Genomic DNA, 18,562 nt, shown 5'->3' with positions numbered 1-18,562 from the left:
GATTTAGAAAAACAGTGTTCCTATTGTCACTGCTGGGAGGAGGATGCGGATGCAAGCTGCATCGGTTGTCCTGTTACAGAGAAATCCTATGCATGCCTGTAAGTGTAGCGCTCAGGAAGCTGAGGCAGGAGGATGGAGTTCTAGGCTAGCATAGGCTGCGGTGAGATTATCAGGAGCGGAGGGAGAGCAGCACTCCTTCGCCCCAGCCAGGAAATGATACTGTATCCCTCAGTGTCACTCTATCCCTAACTCCTACATCAATCTCTGTTGCTCTGCAGACGACAAGCAACTGTATCTAACAACCTGATGTTACAATGATGGTGAACAGCCCAAGGACTCCTCCATCCACCCGTTTATTCGCAAGTGTTTATTGTGCCGTTTGGGCAGTATTGATATATATGGCAGTGATCAAGACTGAATTCTACCGGCTGCTGGGCTCTTCTGTGCAGCCAGGACACTAGCTCATTCTAAACGCCTAGGAGAGATCAACACTAAGGAACAAGCCTCTTCCACAGACTGAGTAGGCTGTTTAGGAACTAAAGAAGTGATGTAAGAGGTGTGTGCTTTATCAGATTATGCTGTGGGAATTCACTTTTCTGTGGGTGGAAAGAGTCTGCGCGTCTCTTTTGGCTCTTTCTACAGCCATTCGGGCAGCTCAGGACCCAGAGGGTCGAATCCTAGGATTTGGAGCCTTCCGACTGTGCCAGCGCGTTGGAATTCCATTAAGAGGTGGGGTACTTCCATACTTCACCGAGAAAAGGAAACAGGCACCGAGAAAGCCAGCTTATTGTCTCCCGTGTGTCTGAAGTTCCCCTCCTCCGATTTATTTTCCTTTATATATCTTACACATACGTAGCGAATTCCTAACCACTCGCCCTACAAGTGGTTTTTGTTGTTTTGAGTTCACTGGATGCCAGGCCCTGTTCCAGGCTCCCCCAACCCCGAGCAAAGATCACAGGACACCTTGCTACGGCGACTCCTTGCTACGCCAAGCTCGTAAGCCATCGACGCTTGGTTTCATCTTTTCCCTCCACATTGTTTTTGAGCTTGTTGCTGTGAATGCAAGGAGCTCCACTAAGCTTCCAAAGGGCAGAAACAAATTTCCATTTTTACAAGCTACGGAAAACCCGCGACTGCTACCGGGTAAAAGAGTGGCTGGATCTGCGACCAGGTAAAAAGATTCCAGGATGCCAGCAGGCCACCGAGGGCGTTGCGTCTGGCCCCTCGCACTACCCGCGCGCGCCCGGACCCACGCGCCCCCATCCCTGCCTTGCAGCCCAGCAGCTCAGGGTCCACGTGTGTGTGTCTGTGTGCGGAATGGGGACGGGGGCCGTGCCGCCCGAGGGGTGGGGTCTGCGTGATGTCACAACAACGACGGCCAATCAGAGGCGGGCTCGCGGCGGCGGCGCTGGTATTGGGGCAGCGAGGGGGCAGTTCTCTATAACGCGGTCTCCGGAGCCAGCGGGGAAGAAAGAAGCCGAGAGGGCGGAAGGCGCCCTCCCCGCCGCTGGGCCCGGGCACCGGGCGCCGGGCCGGGGTCCTTCCCGCCGGCCGTGAGCGCCGGCCGCTTTGTTTGCCCCAGCCTCGGCGTTGAGGGGGGCGCGCCGGGAAGGCGGCGGCAGGAAGCGCGACCGATCGCGCCGGGGACGCGCGGGGACCCAGGAGTCCGGTCGCCGCGAGGGCCGCGTGACGAGACCGCAGAGGGAGCCGGAGCGCCGCCGCGGGCCCCCGGTGGCGGGCCCGGGGCACCCGTGAGCACAGACCTCCCCGTCGACGGGGGGCGATGTTCCCCTGGCCCGCGGGCTCTTCGGGCCGCCGGGGCATCCCGCCGTTGGGACCAGGGCCCCCACAGTGGGCGACCCCCAAGGCTGCTCCATGGAGACTCTGTGTCCTCCTCCCCGCCTGGCAGTGCCCGCGTCCCCGCGGGGGTCTCCCTGCTCGCCCACGCCCCGGAAGCCGCGTCGGGGGACCCCGGAGTTCTCCCCGCTGTGCTTGCGTGCCCTCGCCTTCTGCGCCCTTGCCAAACCCCGGCCGTCCGCCCTGGGCCTGGGGCCTGGAGAGATGGCGCCGCGGACCCCGGTGCTGCTGGGTCCCCGGGCCTCGCCATGCACCGGAGGCCGGGCCGCGGACAGCCTGAAGCACCTCGGGGGACAGGCCGGGCGGCCGAGCGACGTGAGCTCCGCGGCCCGCGAGGATGCAGACATCGCGGTGTGCCTAGGCGGCGGAGAGGAGGAAGAGGGCGGAGGCAGCTTCCCGCACTTCGGAGCCGGTTCCTGTGCACCTCCCGGCCGCTGCCCTGCTCCCCTGCGTCCTCGGGAATCTCCGACCAGCTCCGCCTGGTCCCCGCCCAGGCCAGCCCCGGGTCTGGAGTCCCAGCCTGATGCAGCCAGCAGTCCGCCTCATGAACCCAGCTCCCGGCCTCCGCCGCCACCTGCGGGCCTCTCCCCGGAACCTGCGTCTCCCGAGCAGCCTGTGCCGGGCTCGGCGGATGCAGCGGGTGGAGACCCTGCCCCGGCCGCGCCGGAGGCACCCGCGCCCAGCCCCTCGACGGCAGACGCAGCGCCGGACGCGCCCGGTGATCTCCGCCAGGAACATTTCAATCGCCTGATCCGCCGCTCGAAACTTTGGTGTTACGCGAAGGGCTTTGCCCTGGACACTCCAAGTTTGCGCCGAGGGCCCGAGCGGCCGGCAGCCAAAGCCCGGGGAGCAGCCAAGAAACGCCGGCGGCCGGCGCCGCCCCCGCGCAGCGTGCAGCCCCGGCGGCCCGCCCCGACGCTCCCCACCTCGAGCACCTTCAGCCTCCTCGACTGCTTCCCCTGTCCCCCAGCCCTGGTGGTGGAAGAGGACGGAGACTTAGGGCCGGCTTCCTCGCTTCGCCTCCAGGGAGACGCAAAGCCTCCGCCTGCCCACCCGCTGTGGAGGTGGCAGATGGGAGGGCCCGCTGTCCCCGAGCCCCCGGGCCTCAAATCCTGGTGGGTCAACTTGGAAGAACTCTGAGCATTCGGTCTCCTCTACCCGGGGGCAAATCGGGTCCCCGAGCAGAGTGAGGACTCCAGGAGGGTGTCTTGATTCTCAAATTTGTCTGTTTCTTTGCGTTTTATGGATTGTGTGTCGAGGGACCTCAAATGACAGTGATCTTCAAGCACCTGAAAGGTCGGGGTGATATTCCCTCCTCGTCTTTGCGCAGGAACCAAGGGCTGGCGTCCGGAAAAGCCTTAACTGTAGAAGGCTGCGTGACCTGCTCCATCTCTGTCCTCAGCGGGCGGCCAGGGCCTTCACCCCAGGGGAGCAAAGCGGCTACTGCCCAGAGACCAAAAGAAAGGGACCGAGGGACGGACTTTGGTGATGGATAAACCGGTTGTTTCCATGTTTGAGGGCCAGTTTAGGGATGTGGGAGTTGTGGTGGGGTAGGAAAGTGATTGACAGCTCCCTGGGGGCATCCTCCACCCCCAATACTCAGACCTTTAACCCTTTACACCCCCTTCCTTTTCTATTCCTAGCCCTACCTCTCCCCAAGTTCAGGTGATTCTCCTGTGCGAGAGCTTCAGTCTCAGCCAGCAGACTTTTGTCCAGTTTTGGAGTTTCCCTTTGCCATAAGGTTTGATGGGTGAAAGAGACCTCCAGCCCCACTTTCCTCCTCCTCCCACAAAGAGGAGAGGGCCGGAGGGCCCAGTGGTGCGGCCCAAGGCTGGTTTTGCCTGGGGAAGGGGTCAAAAATTCTTTGGGAAAATAATGGAAGGTGGAAGAAATCAATAAAATCAGACCAAACAAGTCGTCTTTCGAGGTACTCTTCCCCCAATTTGTGCATGGGATGGGGTGGAGTTAGGCTAGTCTGAATCCATTTTTCAGACATCCAGACTCAGCCCCTTAACGAGGTGGGTGCAAAACCGGCTGCAGAAAGACAAATGGGGGCACTGGGGGCTTGGAGGGAACCTGGGCTGGGCGGGTTACCTTAAGCTTTTTTTTGTTTGTTTGTTTGTTTTTAACCTCAGGCATTTTGAGAGTTGTCAGGGATCTGATGGATCAGAAGTGGGTAGGGCCTGGGGATTAGGTTTGGGGTCAGAGGTTCTGTTTTGCAGGCAGAGGGGAGCTAGGCCTGGACCACTCCCCAGTTAAGAGGACTCCTTGAGTCAGAAGGGTGGAATGGCTTTCTGTACGCTGGGAGATCAGGTTCAGGGGTGGGTGAGGTATTCAGGGTGGCAGTGCTATATCTGCCCCTTACTGAGGGACCTAGTGACCTTTGTGTTTACACAAGTGACTAACACCCCCTCATCCCCAAAATTGGGCGAGGAAGAACAGTTCCCACGTGACACTGGGAAGGACGTTCTTTTCCGTGAAGACGCTTTGTAGAAAGAAAGTTTATCGCTTGCAAAGCACAGATCCTTGGGAAAAACTCTTAAGTGTTTTTAGAGCTGTCGCCTTTCCCTGCGGGGTGGGGAGGTTAAGGATGGGGTGGGTGGGCACTTTGGCTCTTTTTCCTTAACATCTGGCCTTTATGAACCCTGCTGACCTCCCCTCCCCCCTCCAGCTGTGTCCTGGGGAGGGGAAGGAGGGGTAGGAGAGTGCTTTCCATTCCACTGGGGCTCAAGGATATCGCTCCTCTCCTGCCCCCCAGGAATGAAAAAACGGGAAGGGAAAAGGCAGATTTGGGGTGTAGGGAGAAGCACCCTGAAAAGATGGTTTTGCTGGGAAGGCAGGTGTGGAGTGGTGGGATGGGCTTTGTGCCTTTTACCGGCCTGGAGCTGGGGGCAGAGAGCGCAGCTCTAGGCAAAGTGCCTTTTCTAAGGGGCAGGAAGGACTGAGGTAGCTTGGCTCCCCTCCCCCCCGCTGGAAGAATTTGTTCTCTACCTGTCACATTTGGTCAGACCTAGAACTCCCTTCTGGGCAAGGTTTAGCTTGAAGGCTCTTAGAGCCCCAAGGCTCCCTGGAAACTTCCAGACATTTTACAGAGTAGGGAGCAGAATTTGGTTTCTGATCTATCACAGCAAATTATCACAGAGGCGACAGGTTTAAAACAGGGATTTTTTTTCCACTCACACTTGAACAGGCCAGGACAAAATGACAGCATAGAGCTCTGCTTTCCCCAGGGCTCCAAGGGAGAGTCCCTTGCTTTCCAGCTTTTAATGGCCCTAGGCGTTCCCTCCCTCCTGGTCTGGAGGCCTGTCCTCTCCTCAGGATGTTAGTCGTTAACTTTGGAGTCCACCCAGTATTCTGAGTTAATTGTGTGATTCCAAACTGACTGTTTCCTACTGTTTTGAGACAGGGTCTTATTATGTAGCCCTCCAAGGCGTGGGCTTTGTGATGTAGACTAGGCTGAGCTGAAACTTGCTGTGACCCTCCTGCCTCTAAATCTTAAGTGCAGGGACTACAGGCATGTACCACTGGCCCTTCAGGAGCCCCTTCTTTCTTTCTTTCTTTCTTTCTTTCTTTCTTTCTTTCCTTCCTTCCTTCCTTCCTTCCTCTTTCTTTCTTTTTCTTCCCTTCCTTCCTTCCTCTTTCTTTTTCTTCCCTTCCTTCTTTCCTCTTTCTTTCTTTCTTTCTTTCATGTGTGTGTGTGTGTGTGGGGGGGTGGGCATTGAGACAGGGTTTCTCTGTATAACAGCTCTGGCTGTCCTGGAACACTCTCTGTAGACCAGGCTGGCCTCAAACTCACAGAGATCCTCCTGCCTCTGCCTACAGAGTGCTGGGATTAAAGACGTGTGCCACCAACACCCGGCAAGAGCCCCTTTTCTAAGGAAGGCCACATAACAGGTTCTTGAGGGCTAGAATGAATCTTTGGGGTTCTACCATTCAGCCTACTACAGAACAGTCCCAGATAAAGGAAAGTTACCTAGGAAACATGATTACAGCATGGGCTGGTTGGGGTATACACAGATCCTCCCCAACTTGGACCACAGTCTCCTACAAGGGAAAGGCTGCTTGCTTCCTCCATGCTGGCCTTGAGAATATTAGACATCCTCCCCTTTCCCGGTGCATCGGAGCCCACAGAAAGGGCAAGGGAAGTGAGCCGAGGTCCCCTCCATGTTCTATCCTTTCCAGTGTGTCAGGGATGACTTGACATCATAGGCTTGGCTTTTTTTTTTTCCAAGACAGGGTTTCTCTGTGTTGCCTTAGCTGTTCTGGAACTCACTCTGTAGACCAGGCTGGCCTCGAACTCAGAGATCCACCTGCCTCTGCTTCCAAGTGCTACCACCTCCTGGCTAAGGTCTTGGCTTCTTACCAAGGTCTTTGTCTATTTATTTATTTATTTATTTATTTATCTATCGAGACAAGCTTTTGTATAGCCCAGGATGATGAACTCACTCTAGTCAAAGCTGGCCTTGAAATTCTAATCTTCCTGCCTCTGTCTCCTGAGTGCTGGGTTACAGAGGTGTACCACCGCCTCCAGCTCCTTAGCAGGGTCCATTATGTCCTCTTTTTAAAGAGTACAAGGCTTTCCATGCTGAGCCTCTGGGCTTTTGTCCCCCAGCCCCCAATCTCTGCCAAAGTCCCAGACCATCCTCCCTGCTTCCCATCTCCCTTCCCGGCTTCTCAGCTGACTCCACGCCCTTTGCCCCTTGCCCCTTAACCTGTTTGCAGCCGGGCTTCTGTCCCTGAGAAGCCTTTTGTGAGAGTCAGAGGGTGACAGCCACACCCACATAGCCAATAACCACTCCCTTTCTCAATCTCTGGGCTCCTGTGGCTTCTGATACTGCTTGAGATTCCTGATACATTCCTGGTTCATTCGCAAGGCCCTTCATCTACCTCCCTCTTACCCTGATGTTCAGTGGCACCTTCCTTCCGTCAGCTACTATTCACTGGGATGCTCTCTGTCCCTTGAGCCCATCTCCTGAGCTTGGGCTCCATATCTTTTTTTTTTTTTATAAGATTTTCTTTATTTATCATGTATACAGTGTTCTGCCTGCATGCCAGCAGAGGGCACCAGATCTTATTCAAGGTGGTTGTGAACCACCATGTGGTTGCCGGGAATTGAACTCAGGACCTCTGGAAGAACAGTCAGTGCTCTTAACCGCTGAGCCATCTCTCCAGCCTGTGCTCCATATCTTAAGGCTGACAACTCCTCTCCCTCTGTCCACATCAGTGTTTGTCAAGTCTACCCTGTTCAGTGTTCTCTGTTTCTCTCCATCACCTCCACAAGACCTGACAGCTTAACCAGAACAATTCAACCCAACTATTTCCAAATTGTTCCCCCTCACCTCCCAAGAGGAGCAAGCTGGAACAGAAATGGTGGGTTCAAGAGCTACAGGGAGAACAAGCCTCCCAAGTGCAGTGATTGAAGGCGTGTACCACTAACACCTGGCTCCCTCTTTGTCTGCTTTCCTCCTTCCCTTCTCTGACAGGATCCTCCTGCTTCGGCCTCCCAAGCCTTGAGATCACAAGGGTGTACCACCATTGCTCTGGCACCCACCATTTCTGCTCCAGCCTGCTCCTGTATAGGCTCCCTGCACCCTGGACTGTTGCAGCAGCTACCTCTGGTCCAGTGTCTGCATGCCTCCTTTCCATCAGGCTTCCTTCTTAGTGGGCTCTGTGGTTTTATTCGATGTAACCGCCTTGGCCTGTCATTTGGGGCCCTATGTTGTTTGGCCTTGACTCCCCTGTACAGCCTGGACTCCTTTACTTCATTTTATATACAGTGGGACCTACCACACTGCAAAGTACTGTCTTCCCTAATACCCCTTCCTTTATACTCATTCTCTCAGGCCCATTTGAAAATGACATATTTTCCATGGAATCTTTGATTCTCCGGCTGAATGTGACCTATGCCACACGTAGATTTACTGTGTGTGTGCACACTTGCACGTGTGCCGAGGGGGTGGATGTGTGCCACCGGGGATATGTGGAAGCCTGAGAGCCACTTTGTAGAGCTGATTCACTCCAGCCTCCTTTCCCTGGGTCCCAGGGATCAAACTCAGATTGTCATGTTTGCATAGCAAGAGCTTTTACAGGCAGAGCCATCTCATGGGTCCTGAACTCTTCCATCTTCATTTCCTGGGAGGTACAGAGGAAAATAGGGCATTGGGGTCAAATGCCCCTCCCCTTCCTTGTTGGGGTGCTGGGTCAGGAATCTACAGTGCAGTCAATGCCTGCAGTAGGATGGGAAACAAGACAATTCCTCCTTCCCCTTAAGGTTGCTCCATAGACAGGCGCTGTGCTACTCCAGCTGAGTGGATTGTCCCCTCCGGGCTTCCACGTCACTCCCTAAAACTTAGAGTGAAGCTGTCACTTCCTAGTGTTGACCTGTGCTGGCCTGACAGTCTCTGCCATAAACATCATCTCAGAATCACTCCTGTTGCCTTGCTGCCCAACTTGACAAATTCCCTACAGAATGTTTATATTTTCTTTAAGATAAAGAGTTGGAGCCTGGCAGTGGTGGCGCATGACTTTAATGCCAGCACTCAGGAGGCAGAGGCAGGAGAATCTCTGTGAGGCCAGACTGGTCTACAGAGTGAGTTTCAGGACAGCCAGGTCTGTTAAACAGAGAAACCCTGTCTCAAAAAATCAAAATAAGCAAGCAAATAAGTAAGTAAATAATAAAATAAATGAAGATAGAACCAGGAAGTGGTGTTGCATGCCTTTAGTCCCAGAACTTGGGAAGCAGAGGCCAGCCTAGTATACATAGCCAGTTCCAAGACAGCCAGAAACTGTCTCAAAAAACCAAAAAAAAAAAGCCGCTTGTTGGTGACACAAGCCTTTAGTCCCAGCACTCAGGAGGCAGAGGCAGGCAGATCTCTGTGAGTTTGAGGCCAGCCTGGTCTCCAGAGCGAGTGCCAGGATAGGCTCCAAGGCTACACAGAGAAACCCTGTCTCGAAAAAGAAAAACAAACAAATCAAAACAAAACAAAGACGTGACAGCTTAACCAGAACAATTCAACCCAACTATTTCCAAATTGTTCCCCCTCACCTCCCAAGAGGAGCAAGCTGGAACATAAATGGTGGGTTCAAGAGCTACAGGGAGAACAAGACTTGGGTCTGGGCTAGTGAGATGGCTTAGTGGGTAAAGGGGCTTGCTGCAAAACCAAAGCAGCAGAATTCAATCTAGAGACCCATGGTGGAAGAGAAAGGACAACTCCTGCAAGCTGTCTTCTCCACATATGTACCATGGTGCAAAACCATGTGCACAGGTGCCAGCACACACACAATGCACACAATGCCCCCCCCAAAAAAAAACAAAAAAAGCCGGGCATTGGTGAGTTCGAGACCAGCCTGGTCTACAAGAGGTAGTTCCAGGACAGCCTCCAAAGCTACAGAGAAACCCTATCTCGAAAAACCAAAAAAAAAAAAAAAACAATCTCTCTCTCTCTCTCTCTCTCTCTCTCTCTCTCTCTCTCTCTCTGTCTCTCTCTCTCTCCCCCCCAAGCTGGGCATCAATATCAAGGTTATAATCCTTGTGAGGTTTTTTCCCCACTCTCCCGTATAGTCACTTAATATCTTGCTTCGCTTATTCTAGCTCTTGGAATCAGCGCCCTGTGCACAGAAAGCAGTTAATGAATGCTTGTTTGATATTGGATGGGTATCCCAAGGACCCCACAACTGGGAGCAGCGCTTTGCCAGGGTGCAGTTCCAGAGTTTCTCCACAAGATGGCACTGCCTGCTAGCACCAGCAAGGACACTGGCTGTGGTTTAGCAGGTGAAGAAGAGATTAATTCTCATAAGCAATTGAGTGCCTTGCAGTGATGGCCCCTAGGCTAGGCCCTGAGCAATGATGGTAATTTATATGGCCTCTGCTCTCAAGGACTTGAGGCTGATGTCAGGATGAAGTGAGTGTATTAGTTTGCTTTGTAAATAATAAACAGTATCTACTCAAAGGATGAGGAAATGAGACTCAGAGAGGCTAATTGACTTGCCTGATGTTACACAGCCTGTGGAGGAGAGTTTATTCTTAGTTGGCCTGACTGTTTTTTTTCCTCTGATAGCTGCTGTCACACAGCATGTACTTTGATGATTTGTTGGCACTTGCAGGGAGCCAGGCATTTTTCTGAGTGTTTTTTTTTTTTTTTTTTTTTTTTTTTTTTTTTTTTTTTTTTTCCTTTTTGGAGACAGGGTCTCACCACTATTTATCCCTAGCTAGCCTGGAACTCCCTATGTAGACCAGGCTGGTTTGGAACACCCAGATCTGCCTGCCTCTGTCTCCCAAGAGTTGGAATTAAAGGTGTATGCCTCTACACCTGGCTTATTCTAAGTGCTCTCTCTCTCTCTCTCTCTCTCTCTCTCTCTCTCTCTGTGTGTGTGTGTGTGTGTGTGTGTGTGTACAGTACACAGACATGTGGGAGAAGTCAGAGAACATTTTTGTAGAGTTGGTTTTAGAGGTCATAGCTCTGTGTCAGAGCCAGAAAGACAGAGTGTGTGCCTAGACATGCCTGTGGTAGTGCAGGAGAGAGAAGCAGGGCATGTGACCCCTTCTTTCGGATGTGGGCACTTTATTGGTACTTGTCACCTCTGGCTGAGTGCCAGCATTGCCTCCTAAAATCAGTGGGTTTTGTGACAAGTATAGTTGGTTGGCTACCTGTGCTGCTTAGTTTTTGCCGGCTTGACAGCTTAGAGTCACCTGGGAAGAAAGAGCCTCAGTTGAGGAATTTTCCAGGTCAGATTGGCTGGTGGCTTTGTCTGCAAGAGGTTTTCTTGATTGATGATTGGTGTGGGAAGGTCCAGTCCACTGTGGGCAGCACCATCCCTAGGTAGATGGATTTGTACTGTATAAGAAAGTTAGGTGAGCCGGGTGTTGGTGGCGCATGCCACATCAGACAAGAGCAGCCTGGGATGTGTGGAGGGAAAGGAGGGGCCAAGGACAGAACCATGACAACACCAGGAGGTCAGGGGAGGGACTCAAGGGCGCACTGGAGGCCACTGCTAATTGTCCACCAACTTCCAGTGCTCAGACCTGTCCAGGGAACTCCATAACCTAACCTCCCTTGCAGGCAGTCCGATGTGGCCATGTGACTGCATTCTCATCAATGGGCTGCAGGGGGCACTGTTGTGTGCCACCCCTGCCTGGCTATGCCCTTTTCCCTTCTGGCTTGCACATACCCCAGGATGGCAGTCACCCAAGTTTGGTCACAAGACCAGGAGGGTGCCCTAGAGGGCAGTACAGTGGCCCATGGAAAGAGAAGATGGAGTTTCTAAGTGACTCTGACAACAGAGTCCCAACTGACTAGAGTTCACTTGGAACTGGAGGTAAAAGTCCAGTTTTTTTTTTTTTTTTTTTTTTTTTTTGAGACAGTGTTTCTCTGTAGCTTTGAAGCCTGTCCTGGAACTCGCTCTGTAGACCAAGCTGCCTTGAACTCACAGATATCCACCTGTCTCTACCTCCCTAGTGCTGGGATTAAAGGCATGTGCCATTACCGCCTGGTTTATTTATTTTATTTTATTTTTATTTATTTATTATTATTTATTTTAAATAGTGTCTCTCTATATATTTTTGGATTGGCTAGAATGTGATATAAAGCCCAGACTGGCCTTGAATCTGCAGTGGTCATCCAGCCTGTGTGCCTCCCATGTATTGAGGTTCAAGCATTAGCCACCACTACCTGTTTGTTTTATGAGCCATAGTTGTTGCTGTGTTGGTCCTGAGACAGGGCCTCCTATAGCCCAGGCTAGCCTTAAATTCTATATGCAGCCAAAAATGGCTTTGAATTCCTGATCCTATGAGGCTGCACACACCTGTCTAAGATACAGGGGTTTTTTTTGGTTTTGTTTTGTTTTTGTATTTTTCAAGACAGGACTTCTTTGTGTAACAGCTCTGACAGTCCCAGAACTCTCTTTGTAGATCAGGCTGGCCTCAAATTCACAGATTCCCCTGCCTTGGGCTGAAGAGATGGGTCAGGGCTGGAGAGATGGCTCAGTGGTTAAGAGATTTGCCTGCCTCTGCCTCTGCCTCCTGAGTGCTGGGATCAAAGGCATGCACCACCATGCCAGGTTAAGATTACAATTTTAATAGAGATTTAAGTTCAAGCATTAGGAGATAGAAAGGCACTTAGGAAAAGGATTCTAGTTGGGCAGTGGTGGTGTAAGCCTTTAATCCTAACACTCTGAAGGCAGAGGCAGGCAGATCTCTGAGTTCAAGGCCAGCCTGTTATACAAAGTAGTTCCAAGACAAAGCTTATACACAGAGAAACCCTGGCTTAAAAAGCAAAAACAAAACACACAAACAAAAAGGTACTCCCCAGCCATTGTCTTCTATGTTACAGAAATTTAATGAACTAACCACTTGACCTAATTAAACGAATGCAGTTTAGCATAATTCAACTATATGACTAATTCATCTAATTAGAAAAATTTGTCTAATTAGCTAGGTGTGTGGTGCACATACCCACACACCTATAATTCCAGCATTTGGGAGGCAGAGGCAGAGGTAGAAGATTGTCCTAATTTGGAGACCACACTGGTCTCCATTTTAAATTCTTAGCCAGCCGGAGCTTCAAATGACACATTGTCTCAAAGGTGCGGAAGCAGTAGAAGGGGCCTGAGGAGATGACTCATCGGTTAAGAGCGCTTTACTCTTGTCCTAGTTGGCTTTCTGTTGCTGTGACAAATACCAGGACCACAAGCAACTTGCAGAGGTATGGGTTTATTTATTTGGCTTACATGTTGAGATCACTGTCCATCATCAAGGAAACCAAGGCAGAAACTCAAATAGAGAGGAACCTGAAGGCAGGAACTGCAGCAGAGGCCTCGAAGGAGCAGTGCTGCTTACCACTCCCCATGGCTTGCTCCGCTTGTTTTTTATACCAACCAGGACCACCCACAGTGAATTCAGCCCTTCTAAGTCAATCATTAATTAAGGAAATGCCCTATAGGCAATCGGGGGAGGCATTTTCTCAGTTGATTTTTTTTCCTCTTCGGAGATGACCCTAGCTTGTTGTAAATTGACAAAATACTGACCAGGACACTGCTCTTGCAGAGGACTGGAGTTCAGTTCCCAGAACCCTTATCAGGCAGCTCACAGCTTCTGTGACTCTAGGGAGTCAAGGATTGTCTCCGAGATAGTTGCATGTCTATAGTGCACATGTGTGCCTGTGTATGCAGACCTATATACAGACACACAAAATAAAATAAGTCTTAAAAACATAAATATGAAGCTAGAGTGATGGCTCCACAGCTAAGAGCACTGGCTGCTTTCCCAGAGGACCTGGGTTCTATCCCAGCACCCACATGGAGGCTCCCAATAGTTAGTCATTCCAGTTTTAGGGAATCTGATGCCCTCTTCTGACCTCTGGGGGCACCAGACAAACACATGGTACATGAACATACAGACTATTTTAAAGATTTATTTATTTATGATGTATACAGTACTTGGCCCGCATGTATGCCCAGAGGCCAGAAGAGGGCACCAGATCTCATTACAGATGGTTGTGAACCATCATGTGGTTGCTGGGGATTGAACTCAGAACCTCTGGAAGAGCAGGCAATGCTCTTAACCTTTGAGCCATCTCTCCAGCCCTTTTTTTTTTTTTTTTTTTTTGAGACAGGGTTTCTCTGTATTGCCTTGGAGCCTATCCTGGAATACCCCTTTAACCCCAGCACTTGGGAGGCAGAGTTTCAGGCCTGTGAGTTTCAGGCCAGCCTGGTCTACTACAGAGTGAGTTTCAGGCCAGCCTGGTCTACTACAGAGTGAGTTTCAGGACAGTCAGGGCTACACAGAGAAACCCTTTCTTGGAAACAACAACAAATAGGCCCCTTTTTGATTCGTAGCATGAAGTTAGGTTGCTTAAGCCATTGGGTAACAAGTGCTTTCCACTAATCTTGCTGTGGGAGGGATCAAGCTCAGTGATAGAGTACCTGCCTGTACTTCAGTCACCAGCACTGGGGGGAAAGAGCTTAATACAAGATGAAATTGAAACTTCCTGGGTGTAGTAGTGCACACTTTTAATCCCAGTGCTCAGGAGCCAAAGGTAGGTAGATCTCTGTGAGTTCGAGGCCATTCTGGTCTACAGAGAGAGTTTCAGAATGGCCTCCCCCCCCCCAAAAAAAAAGGTACAGAGAAACCCTGTCTCCAAAAAACAAAAAACAATACAAAAAACCCAAAATCAAAAACAACAAAAAATGGCGGCAGGGGTGTTAGCGGCGGCTGCAGCAAAGCGTTTGGCGGGAAGTCTCACACCATTTTGCTGGTACAGCCTACCAAGAGGCCAGAAGGCAGGACTTACACTGACTATGAGTCTGTGAATGAGTGCATAGAAACTGTTTGCAAAATGTATGAAGAACACCTGAAGAGAATGAATCCCAACAGCCCCTCTATCACAAACGATATCAGTCAATTGTTTGATTTTATTGACGATCTGGCAGATCTTAGCTGTCTTGTGTATCAGCTGATATACAGACGTACCAGCCTTATAACTGAAGGGACCAGCTCCCGTTTCGGCAGTCATAACAGCCGAACACGTGCTTGCCATAACCTTGCCTTGGTCACTTAGAGGTCAGATGCCTGCCTCGTGGCAAGGAACCAATCAGAAGTTAGCTGTGGCGCTATGCTTTCCGACCCTGGGTGTACAGATAAGCACCCAGCAATGACACACAGAGCATAGCAACCACCCTGGGAGGGCCTATGGGCCATAACAATCAGTTGACCAATCAACACAGGGCAAGCCCTCCAAGCCTGGAGGCACACCAATCCTGAGCCTGTGCGTACCCCTAGACACTCCCCTTACGCTGCCCTACAAGATCTCTTGGGAGGCCCTAGGTCTTGTCTTTGCTAGCCGTCCGCCATGGTGGGTGGGTGAAAGACCCAAGCTAACATGGGTTTAGCTCATTAAATTATAATAAAGCCTCATGCAGTTTGCAGCAAGCTCTTGAATCTGCCTGGTGATTGGGGTGACCGAAGTTGTGGCCTGGGACCCCAGATACCTGAGTTTTCCGGGGGTCTAACATAACAAAGACTGGATCAAAGAGAAGATCTATGTGCTCCTTCGTGGACAGGCCCAACAAGCTGGGAAGTAATTGAGTTAGAAGCTTTAGGGGCTGGGGATGGGCTTGAAACAGGTGCATACAGCCTGCTGTAGTGAACATTTTGTATGATAGCAATCCTGTTTCCATTTTGTTACTAGAGCCAAGATTGAATGTATGACATGAAACATGAATGACCTTTTCATTCTGAAACCACCATTGCCCCTTTGCTCCTTTTCTTTTCTTTCTTTTTTTACTTAAACATTTTTATGATAATTCAGAAGGAAGCTTTTTTTTTTGTTTTTGTTTTTTTTTTTTGGCTTTGGAGGGTGTCCTGGAACTAGCTCTTGAAGACCAGGCTGGTCTCGAACTCATAGAGATCCACCTGCCTCTGCCTCCCGAGTGCTGGGATTAAAGGCGTGCGCCACCACTGCCCAGCGAGAGGAAGCGTTTTTTGCCATTTAAGGTTGGTTCCAGTCCTTGAAACTGTTCATATCTGCTCTTTAGCAGTGAGTACACTAACCCTTTATGGGGGGTGGGGGTTAGTTATGTCCTCTGGGAAAGTCTTAGTGAAAAATAAAGAAATGTTCTGTAGTTGTAAAAAACAAAAAACAAACAAACAAACAAACAAAAACAAAAAAACAAAGCAAAAAGGGAAAACCCCTACAATTAATAGAAACTTAGCCTGACACAATTGAACTTAGATCCTAAGTAATGCCAGAGTCAACGGAGGGCTCAGTGGTGCTTCCCTTGCTTAGTTTGCACAGGGTCCTGGGTCCCATCTCTAGCACCGAAGACATAGCTGAGGAAGGAATGGTTGAAGGAGGAAAAAGTAGGAGAAGATGGAGGAGAAAGTGGGCCACCAGTGTTGGATGTCACACAAAGATCAGACGGAGCAGGAGGCCCACAGGCCTTGCTCTTAGTGGCTCTGGTGAGCCCTTCTGTGGTGGGAAAAGCCAACAAGCAGTGCAGTCATCTGTTTTGTGGAATTTAAGAGTATGAAGGACTGCCAGGAGTTGGTGGCACAGCCTTTAATCCCAGCACTCAGGAGGCAGAGGCAGGCGATCTCTGAGTTCGAGGCCAACCTGGTCTACAGAGTGAGTTCCAGGACAGGCTCCAAAGCCACACAGAGAAACCCTGTCTCAAACACCCCCCCCCCCAAAAAAAAGAGAAGAGTATGAAGGGCAGAGATGGAAACAAGTCTAGAAAGGAACACAGAAACTAGTGCCCTCACAGTGAGTTAGGGGTGGGTGAAGGGCTGAGGAGTTTGGACAAGATGGCTGAGGGAGTGAGGACTCAGAGGGGCTGGGCCACACAGAGAGAGGGACTTGTGGTCCTCAACAGGCTCCTACTTGCTACCATACACATGTGTGCATGTGTGTGAGCATGCGTTCTAGGAGGGAGTGCAGTGGTACACACACGCACGCACACACACTCGTGAGCGTGCACACTCACACACGTGCGCACACACACTCTCAAATGCATACACATACACACACGTACACATACTCACACACACATGAGCACGCACACTCACACACGTGTGCGCACACATGCGCACACTCTCTCTCTCTCTCTCTCTCTCTCTCTCTCTCTCTCTCTCTCTCACACACACACACACACACACACACACACACACACACACACACACAGGCTCCCAGGACGGAGAATCAGATGTGCCTGGCAAATGTAGGTTGGTATGATTTTCTCTGAGAAGTGGGCATCTAGGTTGAAGGAGGGGTGAGGTAAGGAAGGGAGGGACTTGAGGAGCATGGAGGAAGTATTCAGAAGGAAACTACTAACAAGACAGAAAGAACTGGAAACTGGGAGGAGAGGTTGAGGGACCAGACCCTGGATTAGGCACAGACCACACCCAAACACCAGAGAGATCCTTTATTAGGCTGGGAAGAAAAGTAACAGTGGCTGCTTTCAGCAAATGACCTTGCACGTGGGATTTGTGAGAGAAAAAAAGGGGAGGTGTGGTAGAATGGGTTCAGGTTCTGTGGTATGTTTCTTTGTTGTTGTTTGTTTTGGTTTTTCAAGACAGGGATTCTCTGTGAAACAGTCTTGGCTATCCTGGTACTCACTGTAGACCAGGCTGGACTCCAACTCACAGAGATCCACTTGCCTCTGCCTCCCAAGGCGAGCGCCACCACCGCCACCACCGCCTGGCTGGTGGTGTGTTTGATTGGGCATGTTAATTATGTGAGCCCAAGGGGGCTTTGGATTGATGGACTTCAATACTTTGATAGCTGGACCATTCCAAATAAGGGAATGGACCTACCTTAGTGGCTAGCTTTAGGAATGCAATCTAACAGCTTTTAGTAAGTTAGAGGGAATTGGGGTGAGTGGCAAGGGCTGCTAGAAGCCATGTTTGCCGTGCGTGTGGGCTGGCTGGATTCCCTTCAAGAGGGACCAAGTTTCCTAGCCCAGAGGCTTTTTCCCTGGGGCTCCTTTGAAGTCTAGGAGTGCAGCAAACCCAGGGTGTGAAACTTCTTCCTATTTTAGGCAGAAAGTGTCAAGGAACTTGAGAGAAGGAGCAAGGATGATCCGATAATTTGGGTTGGACAGGGAAGGAGGCTGAAGCCAGGGACGGCCAGAGAACTTGTGGGTGAGACTATGAATTCAATACAGAGTGGAGAAGTGAGGCGTGCAGCGGTGTGTGTGGGGGGATCAGAGGAGGCTGCCTGCTGCCTGCCTGGATTTTGCCTGCCCCTACTACCCCTGCTCTCCCCGCCAGTACTGGGGAAGACAAGCGGAAGGCATTATGGAAGTGAAGGTCCAGAGATGGGAGGAGCTCCCAGAGACAGCAGAGCCCACATGGCTTCTTTTCTCCTTCTGCCCCAGTTTATCTGCTTAGGAAGGACAGCCAGACTTATTTAGCATTTTGTTTTGTTTTTTGAGACAGGGTTTCCCCATAGCTTTTTTTTTTTTTTTTTTTTAAAGATTTTACTTGTTTATTATGTATACAACATTCTGCTTCCATGTATATCAGCACACCAGAAGAGGGCACCAGATCTCATAATGGATAGTTGTGGTTGCTGGGAATTGAACTCAGGACCTCTGGAAGAGCAGTCAGTGCTCTTAACCTCTGAGCCATCAATCCAACCCCCTTGCTTTGTTGACCAGACTGGTCTCAAAATCACAGAGATCTGCCTGCCTCTGCCTTCCAAGTGCTGGGATTAAAGGCATGTGCCTGCCGGGCAGTGGTGTCACATGCCTTTAGTTCCAGCACTCGGGAGGCAGAGGGGATCTCTGCGAGTTCGAGACCAGCTTGGTCTACAAGAGCTAGTTTCAGGACAGCCTCCAAAGCCACAGAGAAACCCTGCCTCAAAAAACAAACAAACAAACAAACAAATAAATAAATAAATAAATAAAATAAAGGCATGTGCCATCACGCCTGCTTCCTTTTTTTAAAACATTGATCTATTTTTATTTTATGATCTGTCTGCATGTAAGTAAGACTGTGTACCACGTGTGTGCCCATTGCCTGCAGAGGCCAGAAAACTGTCATGCTCCCTGGGACTGAAGTTAACAGCTATTTGGGAGGGGTTATGTGGGTGCCAGAAATTGAATCAGGGTCCTCTGCAGGAGCAGTTAGTGCTTTTAATCACTGAGCTGTTTCTCTGGCACCCCTTCCTGTCTTGTGTTTAGACTGGGTCTCACTGGCGTTTGCTGTACA

General features: G+C 50.7%; 1 protein-coding gene and 1 pseudogene across 1 annotated transcript; both read left to right on the top strand.

Moving 5' to 3' along the window:
• The first annotated feature begins 1,747 nt into the window (after positions 1-1,747).
• Epop (elongin BC and polycomb repressive complex 2 associated protein) lies at positions 1,748-3,887 on the top strand. The gene has a single exon (XM_027424074.2). It carries the CDS (start codon positions 1,876-1,878, stop codon positions 2,995-2,997), a length of 1,122 nt encoding a protein of 373 aa, XP_027279875.1. The 5' UTR covers positions 1,748-1,875; the 3' UTR covers positions 2,998-3,887.
• On the top strand, positions 3,126-14,934 carry LOC113836550 (annotated as a pseudogene).
• The last annotated feature ends 3,628 nt before the right edge of the window (positions 14,935-18,562 follow it).

This window comes from Cricetulus griseus, chromosome 7 (genome assembly GCF_003668045.3).
Source record: "Cricetulus griseus strain 17A/GY chromosome 7, alternate assembly CriGri-PICRH-1.0, whole genome shotgun sequence".
In the NCBI taxonomy this organism is placed as follows: Eukaryota; Metazoa; Chordata; class Mammalia; order Rodentia; family Cricetidae; genus Cricetulus; species Cricetulus griseus.
This window is presented reverse-complemented; position numbering and strand designations above follow the sequence as displayed.

Excerpts from the sequence above, each read along its gene's own strand:
- Epop (XM_027424074.2), top strand. The coding sequence starts at position 1,876 with ATGGAGACTCTGTGTCCTCCTCCCCGCCTGGCAGTGCCCGCGTCCCCG.